The following is an 18297-nucleotide window of genomic DNA, read 5'->3' on the forward strand; positions in this document are numbered from 1 at the left end:
TAGTTCTAAGGATTCTAGATAGTTATTCCCAGAATGCCAGCGATAGGCAGTCCTACTGAGGCAGCTCTGTGAGATACGAAGGTGACATAATTGATATTTATATGTTTGCGCCAAGTGACGATATTGCTAAAGTTAATCTGTGAGACCATTGTTGGCAATATGCCTCCTTTGTCCGATGCTCTATAAAGCAGATGGGCACTGGTCAGTGAGGGGGAAACCATGGATGATGCATAGAGGAATGCATGTACATACCTCAACTGGCCCCATTGAGGCATGGGCGCATTTAGGGAAAGCACAAGCTGTGCCTGTCTCAGTTGACCCCTTTGAGACCTAGGGGTAGTTACCCCACCCTTGTTGCCTGGCCCTGCAAGAAGGATGATTAGGGAATGCTGTAGGAGTTAGTGCTTACATTATCAGCAACCCTTCTGAGAAGACTAGACTAGAATAAAGCTGATTATTAACCCCTCCAAAAGTTTCTGCCTATCTGACCAGATCAAGAGTGAACCTGGTAGAGTCTGGAGACTGAAAACTCCAGTGCCTGCTACGTGTTATCTGTGAAACAGTGATGCACTATGCAAATGTTGTCCGCTGTTATCATCACTGTCGTTTATTATTATTATAACTGTCATCTTACTGTGTCATCTTGGACATGTAAGTCTTTTCTCCTCTGTGAGCCCCAGTTTCCTCTTCTGTAAAATGCAAGGTTAGAGCTAGAATAACTCTAGATGACATCTAAGTCCCCTTCTATGTCTTTAGTTTCTGTGATTCTGTCATCTGATTTCTGTTCCAAGTATGTATTCCCTGTGAAGTACACCTAATGAACATATGCATGGCAGTGAATATAGTATGGTCTTCCTTCCTAGGAATTTGTTCTGTGTGATGGAAACTAATGTTGAATTTTGGAAAATCCTGTAGACTTCCAAGCATAAGAATCTCCTTCCTTTACCAGGTCTTAGCCATTAGCCAGCTTCCATATTACAGTCCCTACCCTTCACCTACTTAAGGCCCAGTACATAAGTTCTGCTGCAAAGTGACTTATTCATTTCTTTACGTCACTAAGGACACTTCTCATTCTCCTGTGGGTGGTAACAGGAAGTGCTGAAGCTTTCCCTTTCCACCTAAAGCTGCAGTAATTGATAACCAAAACCATTCACTACATGTTCTCACCTGTATGCATGTAAACATGATCTGTAGGAATCAGTGTCAAAAATCAGCTGAAAGTGAAAACGATATTGATGTCGTAAGGATGATGCCAAAGGTTTGGAAACTTAAGGAAATGTTGAAAGTGGACTTCGCAGAGTGTGCAGGCTCTGCTTTTAAAAAACTTCTTTTTCAATGTGTGCTTCTGCAGACACAACTAGACCTCCAAAGAAAGATGAAGAAAATGGCAAGAACTATTACTTTGTATCTCATGACCAAATGATGCAAGACATATCCAATAATGAATACTTAGAGTATGGCAGCCATGAGGATGCCATGTATGGGACAAAACTGGAGACAATACGGAAGATCCACGAGCAGGGACTGATTGCAATACTGGATGTAGAACCTCAGGTAATTAGTTCCCAGACATTTAGAACCTCCTGCCCTGCTGGTCTAGAAACTGATTTTAATGATGGGGGTTTAAGGCAAGTTCCAAGGTAAGAAAAGCAATAAATAATCTTTAATGCATTTCATAGGGCTTCTTAAAAGTGTTGGAGAGTGCTGATGATCAAGGATGGGAGAGGGAAATCTGGAGCAGAAATGGACTGGCATTTTGAGTTAGGGCAGTAATCTTATAAACGCATGCCATAATAAAAAGCAGCAGTTCTGCTTTCATTATCAATTGCATTCAGAAATCTAATAAGGCAGCTGATTAAATCAGTTTATCTAGAATGTCCACACTCCTCTGACATTTGGTGAGAATCTTGCACTACATGAATACACCAGCTGCCCACCTCTCTAGATCTCAGTTGTAATAAAATGTTAGGATCGTTGGCTCTGTTTTCCTGGAGAGGAGAGAAGATTGGATTTAGAGGCAGTAACCTAGGACCAAATCCTGTGTGACCTTGGACAAATCACTTAGCCTTTCTAAGTTTGTTTCCTCATCTATGAAATGGGATAATAATTTTACATTTCACATTTTCTCACATAGCATTGATGTAAGGGAAATATCTTGTAAATTAGTAGGAGTGTTGACTGTTATTAAGATAGAGGCCATTGAGTTATCCCTTTGTCCCGCCCTTCTCCGACCTAGCTTATGCTTAAATGCCTTTGGGGCTGTAGACCCTTAGTTCCGTGTAGGTTTCATACCATATATGGCACATAAGCCATATCTCAAATGAAGATAGATATTCCTTCCTCAGCATGAATTCATTTCTAGGGCAGTGTTTTTTACAGGGTTTCCTATATTCTTACAAAGAAATACCTATAAATAAGAACTAAGTGTAATGTTTTTAGGTTTCTGTGTTAGCCTGTTAGGACATAAATTAATCAATCAAGGGACAGGTTTATGTTTTGTAAAGGATATTCATGGAAGTGAATAATAACTTTCACTCACTTGACATAAAATCTGCCATGTATAGACCAGTTTGATTCAATATCTCAAGTCTCTAAAATAATTTTTATTTACAACCTTCATAAGATTTGTATTTTCCTGCACATTAAAATAACTTTAGATGAATGAGGAATATCCTTTAGTCAGCATCAAAGCTAACCAGAGAAAAGAAGCCTCACTAAAAATTGTCCTCAGGGTTTATACCATAGGATATGAGGCAGGGGTTGTGATGAGATCCATCTGATACTACTTGTATTGAATTCTGAAGTAGGTCTAGCTTATTATAAATTTTGCAGTCTGGCAAAAAGTGTTAATAAGATTCTAGCATACTCGAAACTTGTACTAGTAGGATCCAGTGTTTGTACATAAACAGTTATAAACTAGAGGAAAACAAATCTGGCCCCTTGAAATTGACCCAGAAGCTCATTTTCATAAACTTTCATTCTATGAAACAGTTCAGAGTTATTTTTTAAACTAGTTTTCATCTCATTCACATTTAGCATGGAAATACTTTTTGATTTGCCACACATCTGTTTCAAAATTTGGTTGCTAACTACCCTTCATTCCACAATTATGGCAACTATTTTAACTAATTTATTAAGCATTTATTATGAACAAGACACTGTTTTAGAGCGTGGAGGCAGGATGGAGCTCAGTAAGACATTCCCTCGCCTTGGGAATAGGCACTGATATCTTTCCCATCTCACAGATGAGGAAACTGAGGCTGAGGGAGGTTGAGTGACTTGTTTAGAGTCACACAACTAGCAGATGACTGAGGCCTTCCTGACTCTCCCGGTCCATCATTCTATCAACTCCAGCACCTAAAAACCTTCAATTTATGTAATGCTTTTTGATTTGCCAAATATATATATATTTGTATATGTGTATACGTATAAGGGAAGAAAGAAGGAGAGGGACACAGAGAGAGAGAAAAACTCAGTTTCATATGTTCCCCACAATGACCCTGTGAAGTGAGTAGCAAAAGTATTGTTATCCCTGTTGGGCATATGAGAAAGCCAAGCTCTGATTAGGTTCAGAAACTTCCATAGTGCATGTAAGCAGTAAGATGCCACGTGTAGAAGCCACGTCAGCGGATTCCAAGTCTGTCAGTTGCTCGTTAGGCCACAAACATGAACACACTATTTTCTTATCCTCACCTTGCCCTCTAAAGACAAAGATAATCATATTAATAACTGAAATTTATATAACACTTTCTAGTTTTACAAAATGCTTTATATGGTTTACCTCATATATTCATCACTTTATTTTCATTTATTTTAATTATTAACCCAGTTGGTGAAGAAGCTAAGGTTCAGAGAAGCTACACAACTTGGCCGGAGTCACTGAGCTAATTAGTGTCCGAGTTACTGGCCCTTGAACCTGTGAGTCCTGGTTCTTGTGTCCAGCATTCTTTTCACTGTCCAACAATGCTTATTTAACAAGAGTTTGATGCCCAGTGCCACCATAAAGGAGAACACAATACTGAACTCCAGAGTGGATGTAGTCCCTATATAAACAAACCAAAACAGTATTAAGGGCATCTGTGTCAAGTTTTTGAATTCAGATCTTTCCCAGCATCAAATTTTATCATCTTGATGATTTCAAGATTTCTTTTTCAAGAAATCACGAAAGAAAACTCTCCAAATCTTTTAGAACCAGAGGGCAAAATGGAAATAGAAAGAATCCATTTGTTGCTTCCTAAAAGAAAGCCCAAAATTCAGAACTTCCAGGTCCAAGAAAAATTACTGCAAGCATCTAGAAAATATGTTCAAATAGTCAGTGAATAAGCATATATTAAGTGCCCACCATTTGTCAGGGATTATGCACAACCCTGAGGATGTCAATAAATGCCAAGAAGCTCACAATCTGATGGGACAGATAACATGTAAGTAACTGTGTATAACAATATAAATACAGAATAAATGGGAGATAAGAGAGTGAAGGCATCCGAATTAAGGGGGATTGAGAAGGACTTCCCTGTAGAGAACATTTTATCTGGTATTTAAAGGAAGCCAAGAAGAGGGGATGGGGAAGGAGAGCATTTTAAGTATTCGGGACAGCCATTGAAAATGAGTTGGAAGTTGGAGTGGAGAGATGGGGTGCCTTGAGAGAAAGCCAGTGTCATTAGACTGAAGGTGGGGAGGAGGAGGCAGGCCGCTCCCCACCCCTGAGGTGTAAGGTGAAGGAAGACTTGAAAGGTAAAGGTAGGGCAGTTACATAGGGCTTTATATGCCAAACAAAGCATTTAATATTTGATACGGAGCCACCAGGGGAGGGGGGAGGGGTAAGCAAGATTACTTTGTCAGATGAACCCGAATGGGAAAGTGGTAAATAGGCAGAGCAACCAGCAGGCTTCTTCAGTAGTTCAGGTATGGCAATGAAGGCTGCATCAGGGTGGTAGCAGTATGGTATATGTGTGTCTGTGTGTGCGTGTGTGTGTGTGTGTGTGTGTTCATTCGTCCTTCATTGCCAAAGAAGACCATGCTATCAGAGAAATGATGACATGACTTGCACCTGACTTTGTTTTGAGTGAGGGAGGGCTGTGCAGGTCACCAGCCTCACTTCTCCTCCAGAGCCATCTGAATCCAGTGACCAGATATTCATCAAGATGACTGGAGATGGCCCAAGATGAGGCAATTGGACTTAAGTGACTTGCCTAAGGTCACACAGCTAGTGAGTGTCAAGTGTCTGAGGTGAGATTTGAACTCAGGTCCTCCTGACTCCTGCACTTTATCCACTGCACCACCTAGCTGCCCCAGTGATTTTCCCAGGGTCACACAGTAATTTTCTGAGGCTGAATTTGAATTCAGGTCTTCCTGACTCCAGGCTCACGGGTCTTTCCACTGTGTCACCTAACTTACCCCATGGTGGTGGTATTAGAGGAGAGATGGGGGCATATGCTAGAGATGAAGGTAAAATCAACATGCCTTAGCGACAGAGTGGCTATGGGAGGTAGGGGAAAGTGGGAGTCCAGAGTGACACCTCCATTGTGAGCCTAGGTTACCAGGAGGGTGGTGGTATCCTCCACAGTAATGGGGAAGTTAGAGTGGGGTGGGAGGGTGTGCAGTAAATAGTGAGTTCTGTTTTGCAAATGTCAAGTTTAAGATGTTTGGAGCCCATCCACCTCAATGGACAGTGCAATACACAGTTGGAGATGATTGACTGAAGATCAGCTGAAAGGATAAGACTGGATAAGTAGATTTAAGAATGATCATCATGGAGTTGAATGCGTGAAAGCTGATAAGATCACCTAGTGAAATAGTATTGAGGGAGAAGAGGAGAGGGCCCACGACAAAGCTCAGGGAGATACCCAGCAAAGGAGACCGAGAAGGAGCAGTCAGATGAGTAGGAAGAAAACCAGGAGAAAACTAGGTGACAGAGAGGTTAAAAAAGATAAGGATTAATGACTATTAGATTTGGTGTTTAAGTTGGTCAATAAATATTGATTTAGGAGCTTACAATCTAATGGAGAAAGACAACACACAAAAGGAAAAGGAAAGGGGCAGGACTTGGTGGCAAAATCAGAAAACTCCCAGATTAAGAGGGGAAGGCGGGAAATGAAGCATCTGTCCTAAAGCCCTTCCTTCAATGGAAGTTTGAGAGTTGATGGTTTTGTCCTCAGATCAGAGAGGGAGAGCCTTGATGAGGTGTGATTCAGTCTTACAGGATGATGAGTTTTCCCAGTGATTTCATTCCTGGGGCATAGTGGAGAAGTTGGAATAGTGCAGCCAGGTGGAAAATGAGGAAGAAATGGAGAGATCATAAGTAACTTGGAGAGGGTAGTTTTAGTTGAATGATGAGGGTGGAAGGTTGACCATAAAGAGTTAAGAAGAGTGTGAAAGGAAAGGAAGTGGAGGCATCCACTGTAGTGACCTCTCTCTCTTTTGTAGAGCAGAGAGATAAGGGATGAGAGTTGTTAGGGATGGTTGGGGGAAATAAGAATATATTTATAGAAAATAGGAAATCAGCTAAGGGCTATAAAATAAAGTGTAACAGCAAGTCTGCAAACTAATTTAGGTAATATGACTTTAAAAATCATATTGGTGTCACTCGAACATAGACAATAAACTTTCAATTCTTTAAGTCATTTTTAAAGGAGTGTTTGTAATTATATTAATCCAAGTCATGAGTGTGTCTTGATAGATTTTGTACACTTCATAGTTATTTGAATGATATTCCTTTCTGTTATTTCCTCCTCCTTTTTGTTGTGTGTGTCAGGTCCTACCTCTGATACTTCCCATAGGACCATTGGTAACGAGCCTCTCCAATAGGCCTCTCATCTGAAATGGGAATGACGATGCCTGTGGTATCCATCTCACCAAGTTGTGGGGAGGTGGGACTGAGAGTCTGTGTGTGTGCACATCATAATATACATTATGTAAGCACTTTCAGAATTGGATGTGTTGTTATTTATGACAAGGGAGTCAGTGCAGTGATCAAATGAGATTGTCTTTTTGTAAGAAAGAAGTCTACATTTAGACCTCGTTTAGATGGCTATTCTCTATGATTTTGAGGGAAAAGGGATGCTTATTCTGTAATTCAGTTTGTTTATTTTTCTCTGTGAACCTGTGCAAAGGGCCCATTGTCTCTTCTGCCTGCTGAAGTCGTTTCTTTTCACACAGGCGCTGAAGGTCCTGAGAACTGCAGAATTTGCTCCTTTTGTAGTTTTTATTGCTGCACCTACGATTACTCCAGGCATCAATGAGGTAAGAACTACTTAGACTTTTAAATATGAAAATATGCTGATTGAAGGATTCATATTTGTTGTGCATAAAGGGCTGAGGGCACAGTGAAGTGAAACACTGGAGCTGGTGGAACTACAAGATCCTCTTTTGCACTGAGAACTTAGCAGATGTAGGCTGATTTTCATGTTCATCCAAGTTCACCCAAGAGTGTTTAATGAATTCATTATTGTGCACTTGCAGCAACAGCCTTTTGTTTTGGATCTTCTTGCCAGGTGAAAACTGACCTTTTGAGGGACTGGGTCAGAAGTGGGGAACCTTGGGCCTCAAGGTCACATGTGGCCCTCTTGGTCCTCAATGCAGCCCTTTGACTGAATCCAAACTTCACAGAACAAATCCCCTTAATAAAACGATTTGTTCTCTAAAACTTGGACTTTGTCAAAAGGCCACACTCAAGGACCTGGAAGACCACATGTGGCCTTGGGTTCCCCACCTTTGGACCAGGTTCTCCCCTCTAGGCATCCCTAAAGTAGTCCAACAATAGAAATGGGCAGTTATTAAGCTGAAACCACTTCACTCTTAAGTCTCTCAGTGAGTTGGAAATGGTGATTTACTATAGATCTGTCTCAGTTTTAAAATGTGCATTAGAAGTTTTGTTAGTTGTACATTTTTTTGGCTTTTTAATCTGGACCTGTGATTTCATTGGTATAAGGAACACCCTATGAGGAAACTTGTTGCAATGAGGCTTAGTGCCTTCTCTACAATTTAGAGTCTTAGAACATCGCCTGGGGCACTGAGAGAGGTTAAAGCCAGGGTCGTCTGGGTGGTAGATGTATTAGGTGACATCTGGACTTCAACAGCCCTGACTCTGAGGCCAGCTGCCACACAGTTGCCTTTCCAAAGATGTTTGTGTTGGACCCTACCATCCACGGGATTTTCTTGGCAAAGTTAACTGCAGTAGTTTGCCATGTTCTTCTTCAGCAAATTAAGGCAGTTAAATGACTTTGTCCAGAGTCACACAGCTAGTGAGTATCTGAGACTGGATTTGAACTCAGATCTTTCTGAATCTAGGCTCAGCTCTGTCCACTGAGCCACCTTGCTACTTCCAGAAGAACTTTAAAGCTAATTGTTTAATCAAAGTCAAGTAGCATTTAAGTAAAATTACAGAATATTACACCTGAAATGCAAATTAGCAGTCAAGTTCAACCTTCTCATTTTATAAATAAAGAAACAAAGACTCGAAAAGGTCTCAAAATTAGTCATTGTCAGAGTTTAGGTAGAATCCCAAGTCTCTTGACTCCCATTTCCACTTTCTTTGTCCACTCTGACACATCAGAAGGAAACTTTGGTTGAAGTGAAGATTAAAGTGAACCGTGTGTGTGTGTGTGTGTGTGTGTGTGTGTGTGTGTGTACACATTTGAGTTGGGGATCTGAGAAGGTGGGAGCTAAAGCTTCCTAGGACCTGAGGGAGTTTACTGCCTCATAGGCTAGCCTTTAGCTGTGTCTGCAGTGCTTAAAGTCAGGAAGACCTAAACTCAAGGGAGAGGTAGAATGGGCACATTCACATCTTGCCTCTGGTAATCATAAGTTCTGTGACCCTGGGCAATGCCCTTAACCTCTCCACCATCTTGGTGCCAGGCTGGGCTAATTACGCTTGATGCCAAGAGGGTTTCCCTGAGGCTGTCCTGTCTCCATTTCAGAGGAAACTAACTGTACTTGGGGAGTGCCTAACCCAAGTATGTCAACTAGAGTTTTGCCTCAAGGTAGTGAATTTAGAAGTGGCTGAGGGCCTGAGAATGAGCTCTTCCTACCCTTCCCTGGCCTCGAGGCAGCCTCTTGGGATCTCTGAATCACTCCATCTAGGTGGCTTAGTGGTTAGAGCACTGGGTCTGGGGTTAGGAAGATCTGAATTCAAATCCAATACTCACTAGTTATGTGAGGTTGGGCTAGGGTAGGTCAGTGGGTTCCAAGTCAAGCACTCTTTCATCTTCCTGCTTCCTTAGTAACACTGACAACCCATCTGAAAGTATCTGTGATCTTACAGAGTTGTCTGGGGCACTAAGAGCTTAGGTGACTTGCCTGTGGTCATGGTGCTAGCATGAGTCAGAAGCAGGACTTGAACTCTGAGCTTTCCTGATTCTAAAGCTGACCCTCTGTCATTAGACCTCAGAGAATCCTCACCTATTCCATGAAGCCTTTCTTGATCCCAAATCCTAGTGTCTTTACTCCCAAACTGCCAGTATTTAACTACTTTGCTTTTATTTGTATTTTTTCTCTGTATTCTTTTCAGTCTCATTAGAATGTAATCTTCTAGTGGTTAAGGACTGTGTCATTAATAGTGTTTGCATCTCCTATACCTAGCACAATGCCTGGTATGCAGTAAGTACTTAATAAATGCTTGTTGATCAAGTCATTAGGCCACCTGTCTTGCTACGTGCTCTTTAGATGGTAGGAGCTTAATTCATAGTAAATGAACAAATTAATGAGTTGTAACTTTAAGAGTAATTACTAGTGATTTTAATTATGTCTATTATTTATATTTCCTGGACTGAGAAGAGACTTTAGCCCTGCTCTTCCCACCTGTCCACACGGCCAGCCCCCATGTGTCTGACTTCTGTCCATCTTCATTTGGGTCCCATGTGTCTTTTCTTGGCTCCCACGTTTCACTCATCCTCTCCTGTCCTCCACATGCCCATTCCCCTGCCTGTTCTTCCTCTTGGTCCCTCATGTTGCTGGTTTGGCACCCATGTGTCCTTCCTCCTGTTCTTACACTGTCAAGGAATTGGTCCTCACTAAGTAAAGAACCAGCTCATTTTCACAGAGGAGGAGATAATATGAAGAGGTTTTGAGAAAAACCACAGAGTTCATATCTTGTGACCTGTGGGAGACCTGAAGTAGGGAGTGGAAGGACCAAGGAAGGCAGAGATGGGATAGCTTCAGTGGGGAGTCAGATAAGGGAAGGAGAAAGAAGGAGGAAGAACTTGGGTCTTCTTGACCTGGGTCAAGGTGGTGCCATAGTGCACAGAGTGCTGGCCTGGGGTCAGGAAGACTCAACTTCCTAAGATCAGATCTGGTCTCCGATACTTACTTGCTGTGTGACCCTGAGCAAGTCACTTAGCCGTCTTTGCCTCCATTTCTTCATTTGTAAAATGAGCTGGAGAAGGAAATGGCAAATCACTCCAGTTTCTTTGCCAGATGGGGTCACCCAGAGTCAAACACAATTGAAATGACTAAACAACAATGACTAAACAACAACAGCGCTTGACTCAAGTCGCAGGTTTCTTCTCTACTGCATCTCCTGTCTTGTTGCAGTGACAGCCCAGCTGAAGTCAGATAACATGAATCTATAATAAACCCAGTCAGAAATGTTGGTGTGTGAATTCCTCTAGCTCTACTCACAAGTACATGTGTAGGAACAGAGGAGGTAGATGGTGTGAGTAACCCAGGTTGAGGTTTGACAGATTGAGAAGCAGCAGAAAAAGGGGTGAGGAATTCAAGAGTAAACAACAGGGAGGTAGCTACATGGTTGAGATTGGAAAGGAGGGAGGGTCAGGGACAGTCAATAATCAGAGAAACTACTGAGCACTGGAGGAATTGTAGGTCTTGATCAGGGCAGTGAATAGGTTGAGTAAGAGATGGAGTGATAGGAGGTTATGGGCCGAGGAGTATCCCACTTTTTGATTAAGGAAGCAAAATGTTTGTGGTTAATGGTGAAATCTAGGGTGGACCCTCCTTGTGTGATTGAGGTAAGGGTAAGGGATTCAGTCAAGGAAGGGAGGAAGGAAGTTATTATAGGTGCCTACTGTGTGCCAGACCCTGTGCTACGTGCTTTACAGGTATTTTCTCACTTAATCCTCAAAACAATCCTAGGAGGTAGGTACCGTTATTATCTCCATTTTACAGTTAAGGAAACTGAGGCCAACGTATTAAGTGACTTGCCCAGGATCACTCAGGTCTCCCATCCAGTGTACCACTTAACTAGAATTTAAGGAGACCCAGGAATGATCATTAATGTGGATGTGGATGGTGTTTAAACCAGTATTTGACTGCCCTTGCAAAGTCAGGCGAATAACCTGGAGGTCACTGTGATCGGAGTTGGGTGGGAAAACATAGTTGAGTGAACTTAAAGGGAAGAAAAATTGCTATGTGAGAGTAGAGGAAAGTCTGCACGTGGTGGTAAAGAGCAAGGAATATTCTTACTTGCTCCTTGGATCCTACTCCATGATGGGGGTCGGGGGAGCTCAGGGGGTCTGCTCTGAGCCCAAACTGCTGTACTACTATTTCTTATTATCTGTGGCCTCACCCATTACAGAGGTTTCCAGAAAAAGGACCACCCTGTCCACCTACACCTGTCATGGGTCTGGAGATGCTCCAAACCTTGGAGACTCCAGCGTCCCAGGACAGTAGATTGGACAAGCCTGAAGCCAGCCCCGGCTGGATGAGGGCAGGAAAGCAGTTCACCTAGCTGTAGGAGGGGGACAGACCATTTAAAGTGTCCTTTGTGAGTTTATCATTTCATTCCAGCCTACTAAAAAACATTCCAGCCTAGCGAAGAGAGGAACACGCTGTGCAGTGTCTTTCATATTTTCCTCATTTAGCAGAATAATACAAAAATACTCTAGTTAACCTCCAAAGTTTACTTTTTGCCCTTGCACAGCAAATGAGTACAATTAGGTGCTAGGGCCGGAGTCAGGTCAGATCTGGCCTCAGAATCAAGCTGTGTGACCCTGGGCAAGTCACTTAACCTTGTCGGTCTCACTTTTCCTGCTCTCTAAGAAACAGTGGTATCACAGAGGGTCCAGCACAACTGAAACAATTCAGTTTCTGGGCAAAAAACAGCAGCAGATTATGTTTTGGAAAACAGAATGGAGAAAAAAAAAGAAACCAGGGAATGAGAACTCCTCTAGCCTGGACGTTGTCTTGTCTCTAGGCTTGATGATGGGGCTCAGCAGTCTTTATTCCTTAGCAGAGAAATTTGACACGGGACCTCCCCTAGTCCATCACACAGCAGAAATGAGATATGGGGAATTTCTATTCACTTTTGTTTTTTACATCATTCATTTGCATAGAGTATATTTCTTTCTAAAATATGATCTGTTTTCCTAACTTATTTCAACATGCAAACATTTCAGAAGCATCTGTTAAATGGTTTAATTCTTTTGTTATATTATTTTCTTGAATCATCATCTTTGCTTTTTTTTTTTTTTTTGCCTATTTTCCCTGCCCTTTTACTAACTTTCCAAAGCTGCCAAAATGGTGCAGAAAACTGCCTGTAAGTACCAGCTAGGAGCTGATGAAATGCAGCCGTGTTTCTTTTAATAGATTTAGAATGTAGACGTTCTGTTCCCACTCAGTGCTGCTTTTACTGGTAGAATAAAGGCATTTTGTTTTCACTGACTCAAGCCCCACTCCTGTACTGAATTAAATACATATAAGGGCTATTTTTTGTGGAGAAAGGAAGAAACAGGCATAATTTTACCATTCAAGCTCAGAGAGATCTTTAGTTCAGCATGAAACATTTTGTCACTTTACTTATCAAAACTGGAACACGATTGCTACTTCAGACTCCAAGTCTCCTGACTCTGCACTTGACAGCCTTTCTGGGCAAAAAGCAGCCTTCTGGTGGTTTTGAGAAAACAAAGACTATTAAAAATTACCTAGAAATCCTCCTCCAGAAGAGGGTGATTTCTGTTTCCCATGGAGCCATATTTTAGGGAAACAGACCACAGTTGTAACTCTGACGGTGGGCACTTTTCATCTCTAATCAATTTGGATTTGCTGATACCAAACTAAGGAGAGACTTTGGAAAGGCTGTTCCCTAGTAACCCAGTGTCTTCTGAACAAAGGCAGATTTGCCCTTCCCTACAGTGAAGTCACAGTGAAAAGACTATGCTTTTTAAGGATAAGCAGGTGTGTCTAGACAAACCAGTAAGGAAAAGGTAATTGTGAACCCCAGCCTCTTGTGTGGAATAGGTAATACCTGATGTTCAAAGAATATTTCCAGAACTACTTTGAAAGAAGTAGATGGCCCTGAGAAGAGGTACAGAATTTTTATCTTCAAAGTACTCAGTGGAATTACTCACTAAGGCTTTGACCCCCTTCTCTTGTGATATTACAGTGCAATTAGCCAGTTCCACCCTTGTTCTTCCAGAGGCGAACACCCACAGAGCCCAGATTTACCTGGAGTATTCTGACCTGTGGTTTAACAGAAAGGACACCTAACATAGGCACCCTTTGAGCTTATGGCATCTGGTCCTTCAAGGCAACACAACCCCACCCCACCCCCATTTCTAGCCTTCCACGTCCCAGAAGATTGGTTTCTTTTTCCATCAGGTCCTCTGTACGTGTGTATATACTCACATAGACATACATATGTACACATGTATATGTAAATATATGCATGCACACATGTGTATGTATGGCATAATGAACTTAGGAAACATGTCTGTGACGATCAAGTTGTAGCAATGTGCCTCGCTTTTTCTCTTACTGTAGTGGATTCAGCTTCCTTTTTTCTCTTGAGAGGTCCCCATCTTGAAACAACAAAATAGAATGGCCTATGTTATGAGTGAAGTTACATGTACATGTACGTGTCCTCTTTAAATTTTCATTTGCTCTTGGCTCACTATTAGTTATTGGTGTTTGCCAGAGAACTGGATGTGACGTTGGTTTGAGGAAATATCACAGCTAGCGTCTTAGTATCCGTTGACATCAACAGCTTTTCCCTGCGGACTGCCTGTGAATGACCAGCAGGTTTGCACATGGACTCACTAGGCCAGCAGATGCCATGTCATACTTTTGATATGACCCATCCCACACGGAGCACTTCTTATTTTGTGTTGGGCACCTTTACATGTAACTGAATGCCTGGAACATGTCTGTTAAATACAAAAAGAGGGGAGCAGTTTACTGTAGAGAGAAGGCTGCGTAGGACAGTTACAGCTCTGGTTTGGGGAGCCAGGAACCAAGCTAGGGGTTCAAGCACATGCCTGTGCCAAGAAAAAGGGAATATGAGATCTCCGATCATGCACATCAAGAAATGCCTCAGTTTCCCGGTTTAAAAACAGGAGAACGAGGTGAAAACTGTGGGGTAGCACTTGAGGTGTGAGGAGACAGGGGAAAGAGAAATGGTTAAAGAGCATCCAGGCTGATGGATTTACCCTGTCTGTGTAAGCCACGTCCCACGCCCCTTGAGGCGCTTCCTAGAGAGGTCAGCCATTCAAACTTCTGGGTCTTGTTGTTCAGGAGCGTCATTCTTTGTAGCACTATTGTCTCCTCATTCTCCACTCCAGCCTTCTTAGAGACTGGAAGGATGTCCTGGTACATGCCGGGCAGTTTACTGGAGCTTCAGTGTGTGGCAGGTTGTTTATTTTGGTTATAACTGTACTCATGGCTTCACCCAGTAGAACTGGGCTAGGAGGCTTGACCTTGACAGAGAGCTAAAGAATCCAACTCACTTTTTCTCTTTTTTTTGCTCCCCATCCCGTCTGTAATCTCCACCTCCCCAAATCGCTCTTTAGGATGAATCTCTCCAGCGCCTGCAGAAGGAATCTGACATCTTACAGAGAACATATGCACACTACTTTGATCTAACGATTATCAACAATGAAATAGATGAAACGATCAGACATCTGGAAGAAGCCATTGAGCTCGTCTGTACAGCGCCGCAGTGGGTTCCAGTTTCCTGGGTCTATTAAGCCTCTCACCAGATAACTGAAGAATTTTGTCATTTCTGGGAACCACCTCATACGTGAAAAAAAGCCTCTTCATTACTGGCCTTGTGTCAACAGGTCTTGGCCCCTAGAGACTACCTAGATGTAGTGTGACCTAAATTTAACTATTGTCATGTCCAGATAGATAGGAGGAGGAAAAAAAATTAAACACTAACTTAAAGAGACAGTATCTTTTTTAATCAGTTCTCCTAAACTTTAATAAAAATGTATCTTTAAATGTATGTATTATTCAATCCTTTGGAATGTTATATTTTTGGAAATCATAGCTTTTTATTTCAAAGGCCCCTTAAAACTGCACAAAATAGATGCTGCTTTCTATAATCTATTTTAATAATAATAAAAAATAATTCTGTTACCTTGACATGGGGGTGGAACACTACACATTCTTTTTAGAGTCTGATTTTATGGATTGGAATATCTTGCTTTCCTTTATTTATTTGAAATAATCTAGTGATTACAAAACATTTTTAAAGGCCTTTTTTCTCTTTTTTTTAGAATAGTATTTTTGTTAGGTACTTTTATGTAACATCCAGATAATGTGATACTGTCTCTTTGAAGAATTCTGTCAGCCTTTTAGAGATTTGAAATTGGGTCTTGACTCTTAATGCATGTGGACAGTCGCAAGCTTTCATGCTGTCGGTGTATCTGTGTTGAAAAAAAAACTGTAATCTACAGCAAAAGTACATTCCGTTCATGGGAAAACTACCCAAGGGAATAAAAATAAAATGTTATGACTAAGTTGTAAACCTATGCACATCCCTTGCATTTTGGGCAACTTTATAAAAAAAACTGATTTTTATTAATAATAATCATGTAGTGAAATGTGTTTGTAATTTTGTCTCAATTTAATTTGTTGTAAGGTGGGAGGGGGAATTGCTGGTTTCATCATTTCGAATCTGTGTTGTCTGAGAGTATTAACGTTTTAATTCAGCAAAGAAATGCAGATTTTTAAGATGTATGTAATTGTTTTAAATTTACCCATTTTAAAAGAAAATAATGTGCAATGAAGAAACCAGTTTAGGCATTTGCTATAAACTGAATATTCCAAAAAGATTCATCTCTGACAGCCCTGTAAATTCCTTAAGACTGATAACTGACACTACAGTTTGACCAATTTTTTTTTTAAATACACTTCCTTTTATGTGTTCAACAATTAAATGCCTTTGGGTCCTTCATTTCATTACAGATTGGTTCAGTTTTGAAAATCAACACTTATAGATTTTGTGCATTGGATGATAATTGAACCATCAGAAGGCCCTAGAGTGAATACAAGTCTGCAGTGTCCTCCAGGGGTCCACAGCCAACAACTCCGAGAGCACAACTTGAACAGTTTCTGACCCCTAGAGAGCAGTCAGCCATATATTTACTTGAGGACCGTCTGGGAAGGCTCCTTCCTCTTGCTTTATCCCTTGGCACAGGTGAATTTTTTATTTCGTGTCAGTTGAGAGGCATTGACCATCTCATCACCCTCCCATGACATCACATTCTGCCAGTGCAAGTGGTCAGAGGCTTGGTGTTCCTCGTACCCTTTATCCCATACATTAGTGGAGTTTTGTTTTGTCTTATTTTAGTTAGTGTTTGTGAATGTATATTTGTCATAGTATTATGTGGTTCATGAAAACAGTACATCATTTTTTGTCCTTTTTTGATTCAGTGCAACAAAATTTAGTAGGTAAAATGGCCTCTACTTGATTGTATTGAAAATAGCCTAGGTTACTCCGTGCCTTGGCAGGACTAGCAGGATGTGTTCCTGTCAAAAAAACTTTCATTTAAAGGACCAAATGTATTAATTGTGCACAATTTAAAAATTGTTTTTAACAACGCCAGTGGCCATGACAAGATAAATTTAAAACTTACTAAAGCAAATTGTTAAATAAGGTTCATGACCTTAAAAAACAGACATACTGGAAATTGCTTATCTACTCTAGATATGTACACATGCAGATCTTATTCTTGACTTTATATGTGAATCAAAAAAAATGTATTTTCGTACATTCTAGTGTCATGTTAAGCCTGAGAAAATTTAAGCCTAGTGAGTGATTCACTCGATGGTACTGACCACAGTCAGGGCTCGTTTCAGTTTTCGTGAGCCTACTCTACCTCATTTCCCATCAAAGCACAAAGAACAAACAACTCATGAAATGGGAAACAGATGAACAACAAAAAAACTTCCCTCCTTTTTCAGTAGAGAAATTGATCCACTTTCTGGTCAGATTTCCAGATGAAGTCATCTTCAATTGTTGTCGTGTGCATATTAGATTGATTAAATAAAGCAACTGTTCTAGAAGTAGTACTGCCCTCTGTTAACATCAGAAAGGACTTGATGCTTGTTCTAATGAAGAATTAATTCTTGTTCTATTTAAGAAATAGTCATCCCTTGAATTCCTATAGCCCCTTTCTTCTGAAGAACCCAAATGCTTCCCCTGCCATCTCATCAAGCTCACCCTGAGTGCTGTACAGGACTGAGTGTGTTCTTGTCTAGTTAGCAAGTGGGGAAACTGAGGTACTGAGTTACTGAAAGAGGAAGCTAGGACTGAACTTAGATCTGCCAATTCCTTATTGACCGCTCCTTCCACAAGACTGCACTGATACACTCTGGTGAATAACAACTGTATGTTTCCATGACTATGCCCTTCTTTCTCAAGAACCATCTCCACTATTTAGTAAAATTAAAATACTTGGATCCCAGAATTTTGTCTTGTTGTCGTTGCTGCTAGCTACTGTGGTTCATCATTAACCACTCTACACACTTGACTACGAGGCAGAGAAAGTGTTTGTACAGCCTCACTGCTTCCATTCCATTGAGAAAATCATTATCTTTCACTTCAAAAACTAGGAATATATAACTGAAAATTCATTAAAATGCTCAAACCACTCTATTCAAAAAAGTCTTTACTGTGGCAAGGACAGCAGCATTTTTGTTATGTTTTAGTATGTGTCTAGAAAAAGAAATTGTCTTTTCTATTCATGAGCCACTCCAGTTATCAAAAAGGAAAATGTTGTTCAGTTGAATAGTTCTAAAGTTTCCAGGGTCAACAATAACACTGGAGCTTTTTCCCAATGCAATTTAAATACCTCTTGACAGTTAAGAACTATTTTAAAATAATTGCTTAGATACTAGATTGGTAGATAATTGCTTAAGGAATTCATTTCAACATTTATTAAGCACCTACTTTGTGCAAGGCAGAACAAGTACAAAGTTAGATTTAATACAAAAAAAAAAAAAAAAACAAGATGAGGGCAAAGAGGTTCTAAGAGGCCGGGGATATTTTGAAGGAGCAAACTAGACAGTTCATTTTCTGCCAGGGGAACTGGGGAGTGCTTCATGGAGGTAATAGCCCCTGAA

General features: G+C 40.9%; 1 protein-coding gene across 10 annotated transcripts in view; it reads left to right on the plus strand.

The window, feature by feature from the left end:
• CASK (calcium/calmodulin dependent serine protein kinase) overlaps positions 1–16104 on the plus strand; it is a 436118-nt gene extending 420014 nt beyond the window's left edge. For all 10 annotated transcript variants that reach the window (XM_072615124.1, XM_072615127.1, XM_072615128.1 and 7 more), the window contains 3 exons: positions 1352–1554; positions 7159–7242; positions 14739–16104. In XM_072615124.1, coding sequence (XP_072471225.1) covers positions 1352–1554; positions 7159–7242; positions 14739–14915 — 464 coding nt within the window. In that variant the 3' untranslated portion in view covers positions 14916–16104. The remainder of the gene's footprint in view (positions 1–1351; positions 1555–7158; positions 7243–14738) is intronic.
• The last annotated feature ends 2193 nt before the right edge of the window (positions 16105–18297 follow it).

The sequence above is a fragment of the Notamacropus eugenii genome, chromosome 5 (assembly GCF_028372415.1).
Source record: "Notamacropus eugenii isolate mMacEug1 chromosome 5, mMacEug1.pri_v2, whole genome shotgun sequence".
In the NCBI taxonomy this organism is placed as follows: Eukaryota; Metazoa; Chordata; class Mammalia; order Diprotodontia; family Macropodidae; genus Notamacropus; species Notamacropus eugenii.